At 38.6% G+C, this 17,512-nt stretch overlaps 4 protein-coding genes across 5 annotated transcripts in view; 2 read left to right on the plus strand and 2 right to left on the minus strand.

The window, feature by feature from the left end:
• Positions 1 to 3,078, minus strand: part of tjp1a (tight junction protein 1a) — a 194,874-nt gene extending 191,796 nt beyond the window's left edge. The window contains exon 1 of the mRNA XM_067441586.1: positions 2,934 to 3,078. The gene's annotated coding sequence lies outside the window, so the exon portion shown is untranslated. The remainder of the gene's footprint in view (positions 1 to 2,933) is intronic.
• An 807-nt stretch (positions 3,079 to 3,885) lies between these two features.
• Positions 3,886 to 6,447, plus strand: terb2 (telomere repeat binding bouquet formation protein 2). 2 transcript variants are annotated; one of them, XM_067451014.1, is made up of 7 exons: positions 3,886 to 4,207; positions 4,328 to 4,409; positions 4,718 to 4,806; positions 4,932 to 4,978; positions 5,063 to 5,151; positions 5,919 to 6,007; positions 6,098 to 6,447. In XM_067451014.1, exons 1-7 carry the CDS (start codon positions 4,144 to 4,146, stop codon positions 6,220 to 6,222), a joined length of 585 nt encoding a protein of 194 aa, XP_067307115.1. In that variant the 5' UTR covers positions 3,886 to 4,143; the 3' UTR covers positions 6,223 to 6,447. The 2 variants fall into 2 exon arrangements, with proteins under 2 accessions (XP_067307115.1, XP_067307107.1); XM_067451006.1 differs by having other exon boundaries at positions 3,891 to 4,207; positions 4,667 to 4,806; positions 6,098 to 6,445.
• Positions 6,218 to 7,564, minus strand: si:dkey-1h4.4 (uncharacterized). The gene is made up of 4 exons (XM_067450994.1): positions 7,327 to 7,564; positions 6,756 to 7,176; positions 6,476 to 6,615; positions 6,218 to 6,355 (listed from the first exon to the last, which is right to left on the minus strand). Exons 1-4 carry the CDS (start codon positions 7,486 to 7,488, stop codon positions 6,323 to 6,325), a joined length of 756 nt encoding a protein of 251 aa, XP_067307095.1. The 5' UTR covers positions 7,489 to 7,564; the 3' UTR covers positions 6,218 to 6,322.
• An 896-nt stretch (positions 7,565 to 8,460) lies between these two features.
• sord (sorbitol dehydrogenase) lies at positions 8,461 to 13,026 on the plus strand. The gene is made up of 9 exons (XM_067441637.1): positions 8,461 to 8,877; positions 8,977 to 9,010; positions 9,087 to 9,251; positions 9,554 to 9,713; positions 9,791 to 9,909; positions 11,897 to 11,962; positions 12,048 to 12,226; positions 12,377 to 12,498; positions 12,654 to 13,026. Exons 1-9 carry the CDS (start codon positions 8,824 to 8,826, stop codon positions 12,817 to 12,819), a joined length of 1,065 nt encoding a protein of 354 aa, XP_067297738.1. The 5' UTR covers positions 8,461 to 8,823; the 3' UTR covers positions 12,820 to 13,026.
• The last annotated feature ends 4,486 nt before the right edge of the window (positions 13,027 to 17,512 follow it).

Raw genomic sequence — 17,512 nt, forward strand, 5'->3', positions numbered from 1 at the left:
TTACTCATAGCAACAAGTGTGAACGATTCAGCGTTTGAATGAATCATTTCAATGAACGACTCAGTGACTCACTCATTAAGACGGTCACCTGCTGCCACCTACTGGAGGTTTTGCTTCATGTTTGCACATACTTTCCAACATTTCTTAATATCAAGGAATGGTAATTATTGACTTTAGCCTGGATTGATGGCTCTCAATATCGCAATATATATCGTTGGGGGGAAAAATATCGCAATGTAATTTTTTTCCAATATCGTGCAGCCCTAAAACCATGTTATAATAATGACTTGCTTACTCCAATACAACACAAACAAACCAGAAGAGAACATTATGAGATACCTCAATGATATAGCCTTTGTAGCAATTACTACATTCATAACAACATTTGTTATTCTGGGATCTTAAAATGATCTCTCAATATAAACAGCATGAGGGAAAACATAGCTGACATATCCTGCAAGCTGAATTCTGTTTAAATTCCACACATCTGTAAATCTCTCTGTCTGTCCAGTTGTATATGCTTGTAATGTTTTATGCATAGTCTCAGCAAAATGTTCTTTGTACCGCTTGTAAAAGTTTGTTACCCATTCAAAACCCCTACGGCTTCAACAAAGCTGAAAATCAGAGTGTACCAGGGTGATGAATTATATTTTAGTAGATCTTCTTCACTCTAATTTAAGATTTTGCTGTCAGGGTGCTGTCAGTCAATTAAAAAGAAAAGAAAGTAGTTTTTCTTTGATATCTTTGTCCTCTCTGATGGTTACTTCAGTTTGCCCCTTTCAACCAAGAATAGAAAAACTATATAATGGCTTTTTAGATAATGCCGTAGTTTAAAACTGCTACTTTAAACTATAATACAATGACACTATGATGAAATATATCCCTAAATACATGCAAACAATGAAGAAAAACCTACATTGTCTGCTCTATCTGGCAGCAGAAAGCACAACATGATGACTTTGATGTTCTCTCTCTATAAATAATGCAGATTATGGAAACATTGTGTTATCACAAACATGAGCATTGAACCATAAAATGCATATAATTGCAATTAGGGCTGTGCAATATACAGAATTTTTGAAAATATTGCAAATATACATATCGCAATATGCATACTGCAACGGCATGCAATATCTGAATGATTTTATCGGCTACTTCAACATTGTGAAAAGTGTACGTTTTAGGTCGACACACAGAGCAGAGAATAGACTAGGCACATATTACTTACACTCAAAAAAAATGCTGGGTTAAAAACAACCCAAGTTGGGTTGAAAATGGACAAACCCTGAAATTGGGTTGTTTGAATGGGTCCATTCACTGGGTTCAAACAACCCAATTTCTGTATGTGACTTGCTTGATGAAGTTTTCTGGACACTTTCAGAAGTTGTAGCAATGCTTTCTTTCCCCAGAAAAAATGTGAAACACAAATGGTTTCATTCTCAGTTTTTAATTTAAAAAAAAAAATTTAAATAGATTTTACACAGCAATTGCAATATCGCATCGCATATCGAATATCGCATTATTTATCGCATTACATTTTTCTTCAATATCGCACAGCCCTAATTGCAATAGTTTGTCCTTTGCCTGACTCAAAGGAACACTGTCTTTTTGGGACTATATCTTATTCACCGTATCCCCCAGAGTTAGATAAGTCCATACATACCATTTTAATCTTCGTGCATGCCATAACTCTTTCTGACGCATTCCCCGCTAGCCTATCTTAGCACAACGACTGGAGGGTAAACAGCTCTATCTAGCCTACGGCTCAATAAGTGACAAAATAACGTAACCAACATGACAATCTGTCACTTAGAAGCAACACAATTTTAAAATTGTGCCTTCTGTTAGTTACAGTGACTACTAAATGACATTTACTCATTTATTTTAAAATGCAAAGTATTTTAAATAAAAAAACTCTGTAAAGCTCTGTAAATCGGTTAATCAAACGTTATACACACTATTGCAGTCTTCACACCTATTTAAATCTTTGGCCAAATACAGGAAATACATAATTCTGGCTGCTTCGACAAAACAAGCAAGCTTTTGATTTTTACATTTAACACTATAAAAACTTCTGAGAAGTTGAGAGAAATGTACTATTAAATGCAACAACACACCTGCTGGCTTGAACATAGATGCTAAAATGCATTGTAATTTCCAGTAAGAAAATAATGTGGTGGGTTGTGACAGAAGCATCTCATCTCATCTCTGAAGCATCTCATCTCTGCAGGAATCCACAATTACCCAGCAAATAACACACTATCCTTCAACGGTGTAGTTGTCTTTTTTAATGGCCTCCTGGAGACATAAAACACAAGGCTACATGACAGTACTGTCCACTAAAACAGGAAGCAATTTAGCTTCAGTGGGTGCCAACTCCACATAAATTACTGACCTGTGGGCAAACCTCATGTTGATATAAAGCACAGAATGACAGACATTTCCACAATACCTCTAACAAAAGGTGATTACTAAACCTAGTGATGTATTACTCAAAGCGTGTTTAGATTACCACAAAAACAGTCAATGAATAAGTGTGTGTGTAAGTGATAATGATTACAACAATCTTGTGATGACGTCAATCAACTTTTGATTTATGGTGCACTATCACCACAATTTTTTACAAATAGTCTCCACAAGGTCAGATACTGTCTCTCAGTGCTGTGAATACAAATAGAGATATAGAGAGGCCGCTTAGGCTCTACATACTTTGGCCAAATTTGCCGTATGAAATAAACAAACTGGCTGTCTATATATGACAGGTAATTAAGAGAGCAGATCAAATCTGTTTAACTTTAGTAGGTCCTATAGCTTTCCTAGTACAATTAAATGAATGTGTAAAATAAAAGTGAGCACACTGCCCGCATAAACTGTAAGCAAGCCAGGCAAACACGTGGGGAAATAACAATGGAAAAAAAAGATTCTCAGCTTACCTAAAACAGAGTTGACATGTAATTAAGTGCCAGCCTGCACAACCGAACACGATCAATAACAAGTGCTTGATTCTTGACTCTGTCTTGATCAACAGTTTTAACCATTAAGTTAAATCAGATCCGGTTGATGAAATTTGTATGGCAGGATTATTGCTATCCCTTCTATAAAATTAGCAAGTTTGAGCACGGAATGGATTGCATTTGAATTACGCCGTTCTAGTACCACCTAGTGGGCAGGAGTGTGTACTACACTATTTTACACTGTACGAGCATAAAGCCTACTGACAGGAATACTTTTTAACATTTTGTTTGTAGTGGTAGTTTTAGTATTAGTAGTAGTAGTGGTGGTGGTGATGATGATGATGATGATGATGATGATGATTGTAATAATATGTATTTGTTACAATATGTTATCAATTGTAATATCATCAGTACTTTAATATTTCAATTACCGAAATAGAAGTCATTATTTAGTGATGGGAAGCCCGACTCATTAGCGCGAATCAGTTCCATTTCAAATAACTCCAAAAATGTATAAAACATTTTTTTTTTAAACGAATAAATTATTATTTTATGTCATAACTACGTAATTGCGTGGTCACTGACGTCCCACAAAAATATTTATATTTAGGGGTTGAATAGTTAGGCTATTGTTAACAATTAAAGTACAGCAGTCAAATCCTCTGTTCACTTCAAATGCTCTTTCGTCACTTCTCTTCTCAAAACGAATCGGACATGTCAGATTGAGTTGTTTGGAGGGTTTCGGAACTCGAGCAGTTGACTCAATAACTGCTCAGGACTGTGTTTCCCAAAAGCATCGTAAAACTAAACTGGTCGTAAAGTCCATCATTGGTAATTGTTCTACAGTCAGTTTAGGCGCTATTACGGTGCTTTTGGATAACGGTTTTGTGCAAAGTATTTAACAAGATTCAGTGAAAAGATCCGACTCAAAAAAACCGATTCGTGAGCGAATCGGACATTGCTCGTTAAAGCCTGAGGCGATGTGTCAGCTATTTTAACTCTTGTCCGTTATAATCTGTGAACGTTTTAATTTTTCCGTTTTAATTTTTCATTACTTTTCTACTTTATAATCCACGTATTTTGTTCATGAATTCTTTAATAATGCTAATTTGAACGTCGTCACACAGTCGAAGTCTGAAGTATTATTGCAACGTCAAAGCCTTAAAATTGCTCCTGTGCGAACTGAAGCATGTTTAAAGGCAAAACGGCATGGTTCTCCAGTAGTGTTGGAAAGGGGTTAAGCAGCTTCTGGGGTGAGATGAGTAACGTATTGTATGCTTCTAAAATACCTCGATTAAAGTGAACAATGATTATTTTGGAATATGTCATTTAAGGCCTTTATTTAAGTACATTAACTTTACTTATTATTTTAGTTTCTGAAGGGGGAACTCTTTCTTCTTGGAAAACAGCAGATTACCTCTTCAGTGATGATGCCTCTTCTGAAGACACTAAAAGGTCTTTTACTGTGCAATTCCTGTTTTAGGGTTAACTTACTTGGTTATGCTTCTAAAGACGTTCAGAAACCAGCCTATGTAATTCAATCCAAATTTACTGTAACGTTACCCCAAACCACTGCAAAACAAGCTTTACACGAATATATATATATATATATATATATATATATATATATATATATATATATATATATATATATATATATATATATATATATATATTTTTTTTTTTTTTTTTTTTATTTATTTATTTATTAGGATATATCACAGTGAGGACTATGTAAAGAATAGGGCAACGGTTTTCCACAGCAATTTCCTGTCAGCATGTAAACCTCGCCAGAGTGTAAAATCTGTGCCTATTGGTCACTATGTGCTGCCCCCAGATTCCATCCAGAATGGTGAGCTGTTTTACCTAGGTGTTATTATTTTTAGTGATGAGTTCCTATGTAATAAATGAAATATTACATATCGCTGCTACATTTAATACGTCATGCCCGTTTACTGTTTCAATTTTTCTCTTTAGAAATGAGAGTGCTAATTGGAAGGTTCATTTGGGAAAAAGATGAACAGGTAGGAGAACACACTGTCATTAAACTTGTGTCTGGCTATTCTTCATTGTCATTTGCTATCTTCTCATTTGTTTTTTTAACAAAGGTGATGTGTGAAAAACAAATAAAACCTGAAGTGTCTGAAGACAGTCTGTCTGATGAGACTGAAAATCAACCAGTCAGAGAGAAGAACAAGTATGTAGTAGTTTTATATATATATGAATTGTGCATTATATAGATTTTTGGCAGAATGCATAAATGTGACCCTGGACCACAAAACCAGTCAGAAGTCGCACAGGTATATATTTGTGGCATTATCCGACAATACATTTTATGGGTCAAAATGATCTATTTTACTTTTATGCCAAAAATCATTAGGGTAGGAACACTCCACCGTTTTTTAGAAATATGGCTGTGCATGCATTGTTTTAGTTTGGCAGGGTCGCCGCTTGCTTAGTGTAATGAATGGAATCCTCAGCTAGCATGTCCCAAGTAAAAGTGATCCAAAAAAAAAACCCTACCTATTTACTTCTTGTGGCCTGCGTATTCACAACAAGTACAAATAGTGATGTAGATTAAGACTAGGCGATTTCCAAGGCAGATACTGACTTGGGACTATATTATAGGGAAGCACAGGTGAAGCACTGCTACTTGGGCGCAGAGATATCACGGCTCTAATCCTCACATCCTCTGGTTGTTGAGAGATCGCAATGCGTTGCGTGATATCTCTTGATATCTCAATTTCAGAAAATGTACCCTTATTACTGGTTTTATGGTACAGGGTCATACAGTACTGTATGTATAAAATACATACAGTAATTTTTTCATATTGTTCCTCGTTGTTTGCATACAGACATAACTGAGGTCAAAATATTACTATTACTTTCACTACCACAGCCCTTTATCTGTATACCAAACCTGGTTTAACCTCATGTTATCTTCATGTTCATGTTATCTATTAGCCAGGAAGATTTACAGACTGTTACATCACAGAACAAAGTGTGTTCATGCTGTGAGATGCGGCAGTATCCTGTAAACAACATGATCTCAGGTACTTAACAGATAAAACTGACACTCTACTTTCACCCATAATGCACGTTCTCACTTTTAGAAACCATTTATTGCTCTTTCTCTCATGCAGGATATGCTCATATCGATCAAATGAAGAAGTATTCAGGGGAAATGTATGATTTTCTTCCCTCCCTCTATGGTCATAATGTTTCAAGATCTAATAATGTGACACCTCCTTGTCACAAAGAAATGTAATATAACATGCTGTATCTTTCACTGACAAAAGTATTTAATGCAACTGGATGTTCATTTTCAGTTTTCTGCTCATCGCATATGAATCCGCTGCTTCCATAAATCACACTTTCCCCAGCAATATAAAATCCAATCCCTGTATATGGACAGAGTTGATTTGACATAGGTTACAGAGAATAACAATAGTAATATTAAAATTAAAAGTATATACCTTAAACAAAATGTGTCTCTCTTTATTTTCTGTATGGTTAATTACCTTCCAGTGAGGTGGTCTATCCATTAAAGGATTTTCTCTGAGGTCAAGTTTTATAAGTCTGTTGAAACCAGGGATTATATAATCCTCCAGTGATCTGATGCTGTTAAATTTAACAGACAGGATCTGCAGATTTGCCATGTCTGGAATAAGATATGATAGCAAAATTGCACATTAGCCCTAATGAAACAGTTTTTACGGTGTAAAAATACATTAAATAGCCACATGTGGGGGGAAAATATATGCCATAAATAGTAATTTCATTAAGTGAGAGGTTTCTAACCTGTTAGTGCAGTAGGAATGTGTGTAAAAGAATTCTTGTCCAGATTGATGAAGACCAGAGATTGTAAGTGATTAACCTCTTCTGGGAGGTCTTGAAGTTTATTATTAGCTAAGTTTAACCACTGCAAACTGCTGAGAGCTCCAAATTTTGAAGGCAGGTGTGTAATTGTGTTATTATGGAGCCCAAGTTTTTGTAACTTGCTGAGTTTACAAATAGATAATGGCAAGGAGATGAGACCACATCCAACAGCCCAGAGCTCCCTCAGTTCTCTCAGGTCACCTATTGTTTCTGGGAGAACAGATAATGGGTTGTGGTTTACACCAAGGTAAGTCAGGTGTTTCAGTGATCCAATATTACTAGGAAGAACAGTCAGCTGGTTTCTATCCAGTATCAGTTCTTCGAGCTTTTCCAGGTGCAGAATCTAACGGGATGCAAACACTTAAGATATGATTTCTGCTTCCAATAAACAACGCATTATTTATGTGATATGTTATCCGAGTTCATTCATTGTGTGAGTAGCTTCTTTGAAAAAAAGTAAGCTACATAAGTTTGGAGATAACATATGGCGTACCTCGTCTGGTGGTAAAATGAGCTGATTGTTGTTCAGAAACAGTTTTTTCAGGGTAACGAGTCTCGAAACGTCAGGTGGCAAAACAACTAGACCCCGGTGACTCATGTTCAGACTCTCTTGTTGTTTGTTGAGACATTCTAGTACCATATCATCTCCGTTCATTATTTCATGTAACTAAACATACAGGCGATACCGAACAGAGAAAACGCAGCCTTCACCATAGCAACCGAAAAACTTCCGGTATGCGATTCCCCCCCCAGGATGGTAGGGGAAGGGGAAGGTACCTGAAGGTACCGCCTTTTTCGTCTATGATTGGCTAGAAGGGCTCTCCTCCAATTGGTTATACATCTCACGTTCATGGCAGGCTGTCAGCTAGTCAGCTAGTGTTTTGATCAGGTTTTGATCGTCTTTGCAACAGAAGTAAACGAAGTCAATCCAACATAGCCCCCCCCCCCCCCCCCCCACACACACACACACACACACACACACACACACGTTTGTGTTTGTGACATATGGGGACATTCTTAGGGCGTATTGATTATACTGTAAAAAACGTATTTTCTATCCCCTTACACTGCTCAGGAAACATTCTGCATTTTTACTTTCTAAAAAAAAAAACTTGATTTATAGGCCTTTTGAAAAGTGGGGATATGGCCAAATTCCTCATATTTCACCCTCTCCTTGTAATACCTGTCATACCCATGTCATACACATTTGTCCTCATATAACACAAAACACCCCCCCCCCCCCCCCACACACACACACACACATAATTACTAGTATTTTGCAGGCACTAAAATTGTTTATTAGGCTACTAGCAAGTTTATGCAATGTTAGGTTCACAATAAATAAAATATGTCATATTTGAATCATAATTTGGGGGCTATATGAAATTGTGAACTTGAAAGACAGGGACATATAGCGCTTTTCTTAGTATGTTGGATTGACTTCGTTTCGTTTACTTCTTTTGTAAAGACGATCAAAACAGACTAGCTGACAGCCTTCCATGAACGTGAGATATATAACCAATCGGAGGAGAGCCCTTCTAGCCAATCATAGACGAAAAAGGCGATACCTTCCCCTACCATCCTGGGGAAAAAAATATCGCTTCCGGTATTCTGGAGTGATTGTTGCCTTCACGTTGCCTTCACGTGTTAGCGGTCGTAAATACTAGTTTCCCAGGTAATACATTGTACATGAACGCAATAATTAATTCCCTCTCTGCAATAATTTAAATTTTTAGAACAATGCTCAAAGAAGTTGTTCCTCTCCGTATATTAATGATATTAATGCAGGACGTGCGCTGATTGCACAGAGCGCAGTTTTGATGTTCTTGAATGACTGCTGAGAAAACAGGAACTATGCTGGCCGTAAGGGGCGTGTGAGTGAAAGCGCGCATGATACGCACAGGATCCCAAATAAGTCTATTAATTGTGTGGACAGGACACGCGTTGTTGGGAGTTCATCAGTTGTTCTCAACGTTTATAATATAATAAAATGGATAAAGACAACCTCTCCCTAGTCCTGCACTCTAAAGGAGATCTCAGACTGGTATGTTATTTCATGAATTTTAAGTGAAGATTTTGCAATACTTGGAACTCTTGTTGCATTTGCAATGAACAATATCAGACTTTTCTGTATCTTTAACAGGAACAGCGTTCGATCCCGGAGCCAGGACCAAATGGTATAGATTTGTGAATATGTCTACATTTGCTATAGTAATTAACTTTAGTATTTATATTTATCCATTTTTGTTCAAGACGTGTTACTTCAGATGCACTCAGTGGGCATTTGTGGATCAGATGTGCACTATTGGCAGAACGGCCGCATCGGGGACTATGTGGTGAAAGAGCCCATGGTACTGGGACATGAAGCCTCTGGTCGTGTGGTGAAAGTGGGATCTGCTGTAACGCACCTCAAAGCAGGTTCGTTTCGGATTTGACGTAGTTTGTGATATTTTGGCCTGGTACACATGCAGGGCTTAGATACAACCAGGATTATGTCTTAGATTAGTTAGGGAATTTAAGTAGCTTTTATAAACATGCATTAGAAAATGCCTGTTGTGCATCTTGAGACAAAACAATGGCACTGACATATTGCAACTTGCTTTCAGTTAAAACAGCTCAAACATGCATTTTAGTCTGGGACTAGGTTTAAGCCTTGTCTGTGAAACCAGGGGTAAAAGCGTTATAATTTGATTAAGTGTGTCTTTCATTTTTGTATGCAGGAGACAGAGTTGCCGTTGAACCTGGAGTTCCTCGTGAAGTAGATGAGTTCTTTAAATCTGGACACTACAACCTGTCTCCCAGCATATTCTTCTGTGCCACTCCTCCAGATGATGGAAACCTGTGCAGATACTACAAACACAGCGCTAACTTCTGCTACAAGTCAGATCACTATTTCTGACTAATTATAAGTCTGTGGTCTTTATGACTAATAATACTGTATGGCTTTGTTCGTGCAGACTTCCCGATAATGTGACTTTTGAGGAGGGAGCCCTGATTGAGCCCTTGTCAGTGGGCATTCATGCCTGCAGGAGGGCAGGAGTCACTCTTGGAAGCTCAGTGTTTGTCTGCGGTGCAGGTCAGCCATCTCTAATGCTTGCACATATTTATGCAACTGTTACACATTAACTAGCTGATCAGTGTAATGACCTCGGACTTCTTGGCCGTTGCCACTTTTCTGGTGGGTCAGCACTGTAAAATATTTTTTGCTTATTAATCACATAAACTTTTTTTTAAATGTTATTTTTGTAACATGACTTTTAAAAAGCCACATTGGCTGGTGATCAAAAAAGTTAATTTAGAACCCTGTATATCACACATATCAGTGCAATGACCAGGGTATATTGAGACCAATGTAATAAACTAATGTAATGACCTTTGCCTACTTAGTGTGTCCGGACTGTAAACCAGTTGTTGCTTATTAATTTAATATCACTGTAAGTGCTTCATTTTTAGAAATGTAATTTCTGTAACATGACTTTTGATATACACTATATTCCAAAACGTTTTGGGACATCTGCCTTTACATGCACATGAATTTAAAGTGTAAACGGACTGCATTTTATAGCGCTTTCAATAATAATAATAGTAATAATAACTGTAATTTATATAGCGCCTTTCACAAAACCCAAGGACGCTTAACAGCAAGGGAAGGGAAGGGGAGCAGGGAGAGAAAACCGAGCAGCTATGGTCCATAGGCCTCAGTGAAGAGATGTGTTTTAAGCTGTATTTTAAAGGTTGCTAGAGATGATGCAGAGCGGATGGAATGAGGAAGCTTGTTCCAGAGTGAAGGTGCACCAACACAGAAAGCTCTATCACCAAACGTCCGTAGCCTGGACTTTGGGACAGCGAGCAGGTCCTTGTCTGAGGACCGCAGGGACCGGGCTTGTTGGTTGTAAGGATGGAGTAGATCGGTCAGATACTGTGGTGCAAGTCCATTTAGAGATTTGTACGTCAGGAGGAGAAATGTATATTTGATCCTTGATTTAACTGGCAGCCAATGAAGTTTTTTGAGGATTGGAGTAATATGAGATCAAAGTTTTGTGTGAGTAAGCATCCTAGCCGCAGAGTTCTGTACATACTGGAGTCTGTCAGTAGCTTTGCTAGGCAGACCAAACAGGAGACCATTACAGTAATCAAGTCGTGACGTAATGAAGGAGTGGATTAGGGTCTCGGCTACTGAGTCAGAGAGGCAGTGCCAGAGTCTAGAGATGTTCTTGAGATGGTAAAATGCTGTTTTAGTAGTGTGTTCAATGTGTTGCTGGAAGGACAGAGTGGAATCCATGATGATGCCTAGGTTACGTACTTGAGGAGATGCTGATATTGAACAGCCATCCACATCAAGTCTGAAGTCATCAACTTTCTTAAGAAGTGACTGTGGAGCAAACACTAAGAGTTCTGTTTTGTCTTTATCGAGTTTAAGAAGGTTACTGTCCAGCCAGAGTTTTATGTCCCTCAGGCAGTTCAACAGACCCATGGCCACCAAAGCACTTTAAATGTTACCTCACATTCACCCATTTATTCACTGATGGCGGTGTCAGCCATGCAAGGTGCCATAAGTGCATTTGTGAGGTCAGGCACTGATGTTGGATTAGAAGGCCTGGCGCACAACAGGAAGGGGCCATCCCCAAACTCTTCCCACAAACTTGGGAGCATGAAATTGTCCAAAATGTATTGGTATGCTGAAGCTTTAAGAGTTCCTTTCACTGGAACTAGTGAAGAAGTGAGGAAAGAATTTCACGAATGGACTTACTGCACGGGTGGCAACCAATCACGGTACCTTGATTGAATTCACTGAGCTCCTGAGAGCGACCCACTCTTTCACTAGTGTTTGAAGAAGCAGTCTGCATGCCTAGGTGCTTGACTTTATACACCTGTGAAATTCAATTATTTGGAGGAGTGTTCCATTACTTTTGGCAATATAGTGTAAAATAATATATACATAATATGAAAAAATTGAATATATATATATATATATATATATATATATATATATATATATATATATATATATATATATATATATGTTTGTGTTCATATATATATGTTTGTGTTCATCAAAATAGGACCAATTGGACTAGTTTCTTTGTTGGCGGCTAAAGCCATGGGTGCTTCACAAGTAATAATAAGTGGTAATGTATATATTCAGTAATTATAAAAGTCATTATATGTGTGTAAATTGTGCATATAAAATCTATTTTTAATCTGCATTTTTAGACTTGTCCTCTGATCGGCTTGCCAAAGCTAAAGAGATGGGAGCAGACTTCCTGCTTCCTGTGAAGAAAGAGGATACACCCCAGGACATGGCCAAAAAAGTGGAGGGAATGCTGGGATGCATGCCTCAAATCTGTATTGAATGCACTGGAGCGCAGAGCAGCATTCAAACAGCCATCTATGTAAGTTTAATTACGAAAAATAGATGGAAAACAGATGGAAAAATGGAAAACTCCATTTTGTTGTCATATTTGTTTGAGTGTTTATACATGCTAAAATTATTGGTCATACTTAGACCTTCTTGTGCTGATGATGGTGTTGTTTTTGTCTAGGCTACTCGTTCTGGAGGAGTGGTGGTGTTGGTTGGTCTTGGTTCTGAGATGACCACCATACCTCTTCTCAATGCGGCTCTCAGAGAAGTTGACATCAGGGGTGTATTCCGCTACCGTAATACGTAAGTAGGATCATTAGGGCTGGACATTTACTTCTGATTGTTTTAGAAGTTTGAGTACAATGAAGATCAAAGTAGCCAATGAATTTTTGTTGTTGTTGTTGTAGATTTTACTTTTTTTGCACACTTTTGTCTATGATACTTCACTGTTTCTCCAGCTGGCCGATGGCCATTTCTATGTTGGCGTCTAAGAAGGTGAACGTCAAACCCCTGGTCACCCACCGTTTCCCGCTGGAGCAGGCTGTGCAGGCTTTTGAGACCACCCGTCAGGGTCTTGGGGTTAAAGTCATGTTAAAATGTGACAAGAATGACCAGAACCCATGAGATCAACTACTAGACCCACATCTTATTATTTCCTTGAATACATCATGTTTAATCCAGCTAGTTTTGAGAGTAATCTTACTATCTTGTCTCAGGTACAGCAGTCACAGGAATTCAGTGATTCTCTCCACAGTGGATGTACTTTATGTATAATTTAAATGTATGAATCTGTAGAATTTTACATTAGTAAAATTTATATAAATAAACATTTTTATTGAATCATGAAAAGTGTTCAAATTGAATTTTATGTAACATTGTCTGAGTGCGGTTTTTAATGGCATATAATAATAGCAAATAATTTTTACAATTATCTCAATATTTTTTTTCACAAACAATGAATCTTACAAAAGATTAATCGTAATAACTTCAGTTTGCCTGTGTAATACTTTAAGGGCAGTATGTGAGCTCTGTTTATATTTGGAATAATTTTTCCTAAAATGTGATCCATATTAAATAAAGCAGTTGTGCAAGTAGCCCACAACTGGCCATCGGTGAATAGCCTACATGGAGAAAAAACTCTAATTTATCCATTTGAGGTATGTTTTATTAGCCTAGAAATCTAGATGCACCCTAGCGGCAGCAAATTTAATCTGCCCGCAAGTGTCGTCTAGCAACTCTCAATACCCTTCTGAGCTGTATTCGCCTAACTCTTGCCGGGTCAATCACATCGTGTATAGAGTCGGTGGGCGGGGCTATAATGACGACGGCCGAGTTGCGTTTGCGTGCTTCTAGTAAACACAGAAACTGGCGAACGGCGGTCTTTCGAATCAGCTTTGACCACGACTCTGGAAGACTTGGAGTTAAGCTTTTCTCTGAGAAAAGAACAAAGAACGGCACTGAAGTCATTCTTAAGAAGGGAAGATGTGTTCAGAGTTTTGCTGACCGGATACGGCGAATGTTTAATCTATCAACAAGCTCTGTTTCACCTTTGTTGCTCTGGTTGGTAGCGCTATCCTATCATGTGCAGAGGGAGTTTGAAAGACAACGTTTATCCCGCCCCTCGGATTGAGCCCTGTCAATGGTGAGTTTCCAGACCAAACATCTTAATGTGGGTCTGGCTTGTCAGGCTAATGTTTTATTTGACTTTTTAAAGAATTGCCGAAAGACTGCCGTTTGCCAGCTTCTGTGTTACTCGTAGCAAGCAAGTGCAACTCTGCCTTCATTATGTTAAGCCCCGTCCACCGACTACACGATGTGAATGGCCTGACCAGAGTTTGGTTTTTTAGATCAGAAGTGTATTGAGTTTCTTGACGATATTTGCGGCAGATTAGATTTGCTGCTGTTAGGGTGCGTCTAGATTTCTAGGCTAGTAAAACACCGGATAGTATACGTGTTCTTTTCGCAGAAATGTTCTGATTGGTGGGGATTTAAATGACTGAAATCTGGCAACCGCAGGCTCGAACACTCTTCTTTTTCCCCAGACAAAATCAAAACCAGTGCTTTTTATTCAAGTTTTATTTTTTAAACTACAATGTAGGCTACACAGTGACTATGATTTACTCTGAAATACAAGCATACAAAAACATCATACTTCAGTTCTCAAAAATAAAAATACATATTTAAGCCTTGTCAAATGACTCGTTTTAACTTTGGTGGATAAGGTGACGTTAGCAAGGATTGGGTGAGCGATCTGTAAGCAACTAATGTAGTATGACATGCGTACCTACAGTTGTATTTTGTAATACAAAATAATATTGACCTGTGTCATTAGACACTATTTAGTTTTGTATGGTACTTGGTGTTTCCTATTGTTACTGTACTAGCATCTTGCGTTCTCTAGACAATGCTGTCTCTCTAAGAAAATTTCAATGTAATCAGAAATAGTTTAAACAGTAAATAAGTGGATAAATCACTACTGACTGTTTGCAGGATTATAGTTGGAATTGCCCCTTTCTTTAGTTTTAGACGCTGAGCGACGCTTGCTTTATATTGTCCCAGGTTAGAAAAACTGTACCGTGGTGAAACTGGCAGAGCAAATGAACGATTTTAAATTAATTGTTACGGTATCCGATTATAATAAACATCAACCATGACTGTTGACATTTTTTATCTGTGGGAAGGTTATGAAAAGTCCTCACGTCCCCTGCACAGCCTGGAACATGACATTTGTGTCCATGATCTGCCATTTTCGCGATCCTTGCGTGACGCTTCTTTACCTGCAGAACTGCCGATGATTCTGCTGCGCAGTTCCACCTGACAATGAACATGAGCTGGCATATGAAGATGTTGGGGACGTACATATTAATCATCACAGTATATGTTGAGATTTAACTATTTTTCCGTGGTGTTTTTCATGCCTGAGATTTACATATGAAGGAGGAGGCAATGGTGTTTGAGACTCACAGTATGTGATGTCCATGTACTGAACTCTTATTATTTCACCATGGCAAGGTTAATTCAATTTTTCATTCTAGGGCACCTTTAATGTAGGACCAATTGGACAGGTGTCTTTATTGGTTGCCAAAGCAATGGGTGCAACTCAAGTAATAATTAGTGGTAAGTAAAGTTTCCAATATATTTTATTGAAAAAATTATATTATATGCCTAATATGCTGTTGGTCCTCTGCATGCTACCAAAACACCACTGAACAGCCAAGGGACACCTGAGAGTGTCCTGTGGGCTTTGGCACTAAGACTTTAGCAGCAGATCATTTTAGTCCTATAGGATGCCAAATGAAGTTGCTGTGGATCGAATTTGTTTGTCCAGCACATCCTACAGATGCCCGGTTGGATTGAGATTGTCAAAGTTGAAAGGTCTCCAAATTCCCCAATGAACAATGTGTTCACACCTGAACAATGTGTGCAGTGTGGCAGGGTGCATTATCCTGCTGAATGAGACCACCAGGGAACACTATTGTAATGAAGGGGTGTACCTGGTCTGCAGCAATGTTAGGTAGGTGGTACGTGTCAAATTTACATCCATGAATGGCCAGACCCAGGGTTTTTGCTCAGGGCATCACACTCCCTTCTCTGGTTTGTTGTCATCCCAAAGTGAATCCTGGTGCCATCGCTTTCCCAGGTAAACGGAACACATCTATATGGCTGTCCATGTGACATAAAAGAAAACGTGACTCATTGGACTAGGTGACAGTCATCCATTGCTCCAAGGTCCAGTTCTCTGGCTTGTGTGCCCATTGTAGGCTCTTTTGGTGTTGCACAGGGGTCATCATACTTTGACTGGCCTGCGGTTGTGTTGTGAAACATTCCTCCCATAACCATCAATAAAATTTGTGCCACAGTAGACCTTTCTGTTGGCTCAAACCAGACAGGATACCCTTTGTTGTCCTCATGCACCGAAGAGCTTTGGGCAGCCAATACCTCTGTCCCAGGTTGTGGTTTGTCCCACCTTGGACCACTTTTGGAAAATTATCCCCACTGTTGACTGGGACTTACCCACAAGGCTCGCTGTTTAATTTCTCCCGCATCCAACATGCATCTGTATTTGTAGACTTGCCCTCTGATCGGCTTGCTAAAGCTAAAGAGATGTGAGCAGACTTTCTGTGAAGAAAGAGAAAACACCAAAAGAGACATGGCCCAAAAAGTGGAGGGAATGCTGGGATGCATGCCTCAAATCAGCATTAAATGCACTGGAGCGCAGAGCAGCGTTCAGACAGCCATCTATGTAAGTTGAATTGCATTTATTGTATTAGAAACAGACTATTTTATCTGTATATATAATACAGATTATTATTTTTACATTTATATATTTTTGCAGCGTTCTGAGATGAATTGTAATATTAGACTATATTTTTGTGCTGATAATGCTTTTTTTTTTTTTTTTTTTGTCTAGGCTACTCGTTCTGGAGGAGTGGTGGTGTTGGTTGGGTTTGATTCTGAAATGACCACCATACCTCTTCTCAAGGCACTCATTGACATTATTGACTCATTGGAAGTTGACATCAGGGGTGTATTCCGCTACCACAATACGCAAGGAACACTGTCAAAATACCCAAAAAAAACTCTACACTTTATCCATAATCCCTTATGGTTTCTCCAGCTGGCCGATGGCCATTTCTATGTTGGCGTCTAAGAAGGTGAACATCAAACCCCTGGTCACCCACCGTTTCCCGCTGGAGCAGGCTATGGAGGCCTTTAAAACCTCGCACCAGGGACTTAAAGTTAAAGTCATGTTAAAATGTGACAAGAATGACCAGAACCCATGAGATCTGGTACAGTAATACAGCGACTCTGTTCGCAATGGATGCCATTCTAAAACCCTTTGTCATTACAGAATCATCAAGAGTATTACAATGACCACAAAAAAAAATGTTTTTTATTCTTGTGTTCATGGAAGTGTTGTAGTGTATTTTAATAACCTCTAGGGGGAGCAGTGATCTGCTAAATTAGAGAATGGTTAAAAACCCACGCAGTTATTAATGAACAGCCTGTTTCACAATCTTGGTATAACGCTTGGCGATGTTCCTCTAATCTCCCCTAAGATCAGATAAAGGAGTTTCACTACTGAGTGTTTTCGTCCCTTATTCTTTCCTTGACTATGTCAAAGCCTGGAAATCTGAGCTGGCTGAACTGATTTCCAACTGAGACTCTGATCTGTGCTCATTAGGTCCATTAATGTGAGGCGAGGGAGCTGTTTTAGTTTCGGAAGCTGGCCACTGTTAGAGGTGGTTGGCATGGATTTTGACTCAATCTTCCAGGTTCTATGCCCCATTCAGGCTTTGTTACTTACAGAAATTCT

Source organism: Pseudorasbora parva, chromosome 1 (genome assembly GCF_024679245.1).
Source record: "Pseudorasbora parva isolate DD20220531a chromosome 1, ASM2467924v1, whole genome shotgun sequence".
Taxonomy (NCBI): Eukaryota; Metazoa; Chordata; class Actinopteri; order Cypriniformes; family Gobionidae; genus Pseudorasbora; species Pseudorasbora parva.

Coding starts and splice junctions, on each gene's coding strand:
- terb2 (XM_067451006.1), top strand. CDS start 4,144: ATGTTTAAAGGCAAAACGGCATGGTTCTCCAGTAGTGTTGGAAAGGGG. Junction 4,807..4,931: donor CCCAGATTCCATCCAGAATG/GTGAGCTGTTTT, acceptor TTTTCTCTTTAG/AAATGAGAGTGCTAATTGGA. Junction 4,979..5,062: donor TTTGGGAAAAAGATGAACAG/GTAGGAGAACAC, acceptor TTTTTAACAAAG/GTGATGTGTGAAAAACAAAT.
- si:dkey-1h4.4 (XM_067450994.1), bottom strand. CDS start 7,488: ATGAACGGAGATGATATGGTACTAGAATGTCTCAACAAACAACAAGAG. Junction 7,177..7,326: donor TCATTTTACCACCAGACGAG/GTACGCCATATG, acceptor GCATCCCGTTAG/ATTCTGCACCTGGAAAAGCT. Junction 6,356..6,475: donor ATAGACCACCTCACTGGAAG/GTAATTAACCAT, acceptor GTCCATATACAG/GGATTGGATTTTATATTGCT.
- sord (XM_067441637.1), top strand. CDS start 8,824: ATGGATAAAGACAACCTCTCCCTAGTCCTGCACTCTAAAGGAGATCTC. Junction 8,878..8,976: donor CTAAAGGAGATCTCAGACTG/GTATGTTATTTC, acceptor TATCTTTAACAG/GAACAGCGTTCGATCCCGGA. Junction 12,227..12,376: donor GCATTCAAACAGCCATCTAT/GTAAGTTTAATT, acceptor GTTTTTGTCTAG/GCTACTCGTTCTGGAGGAGT.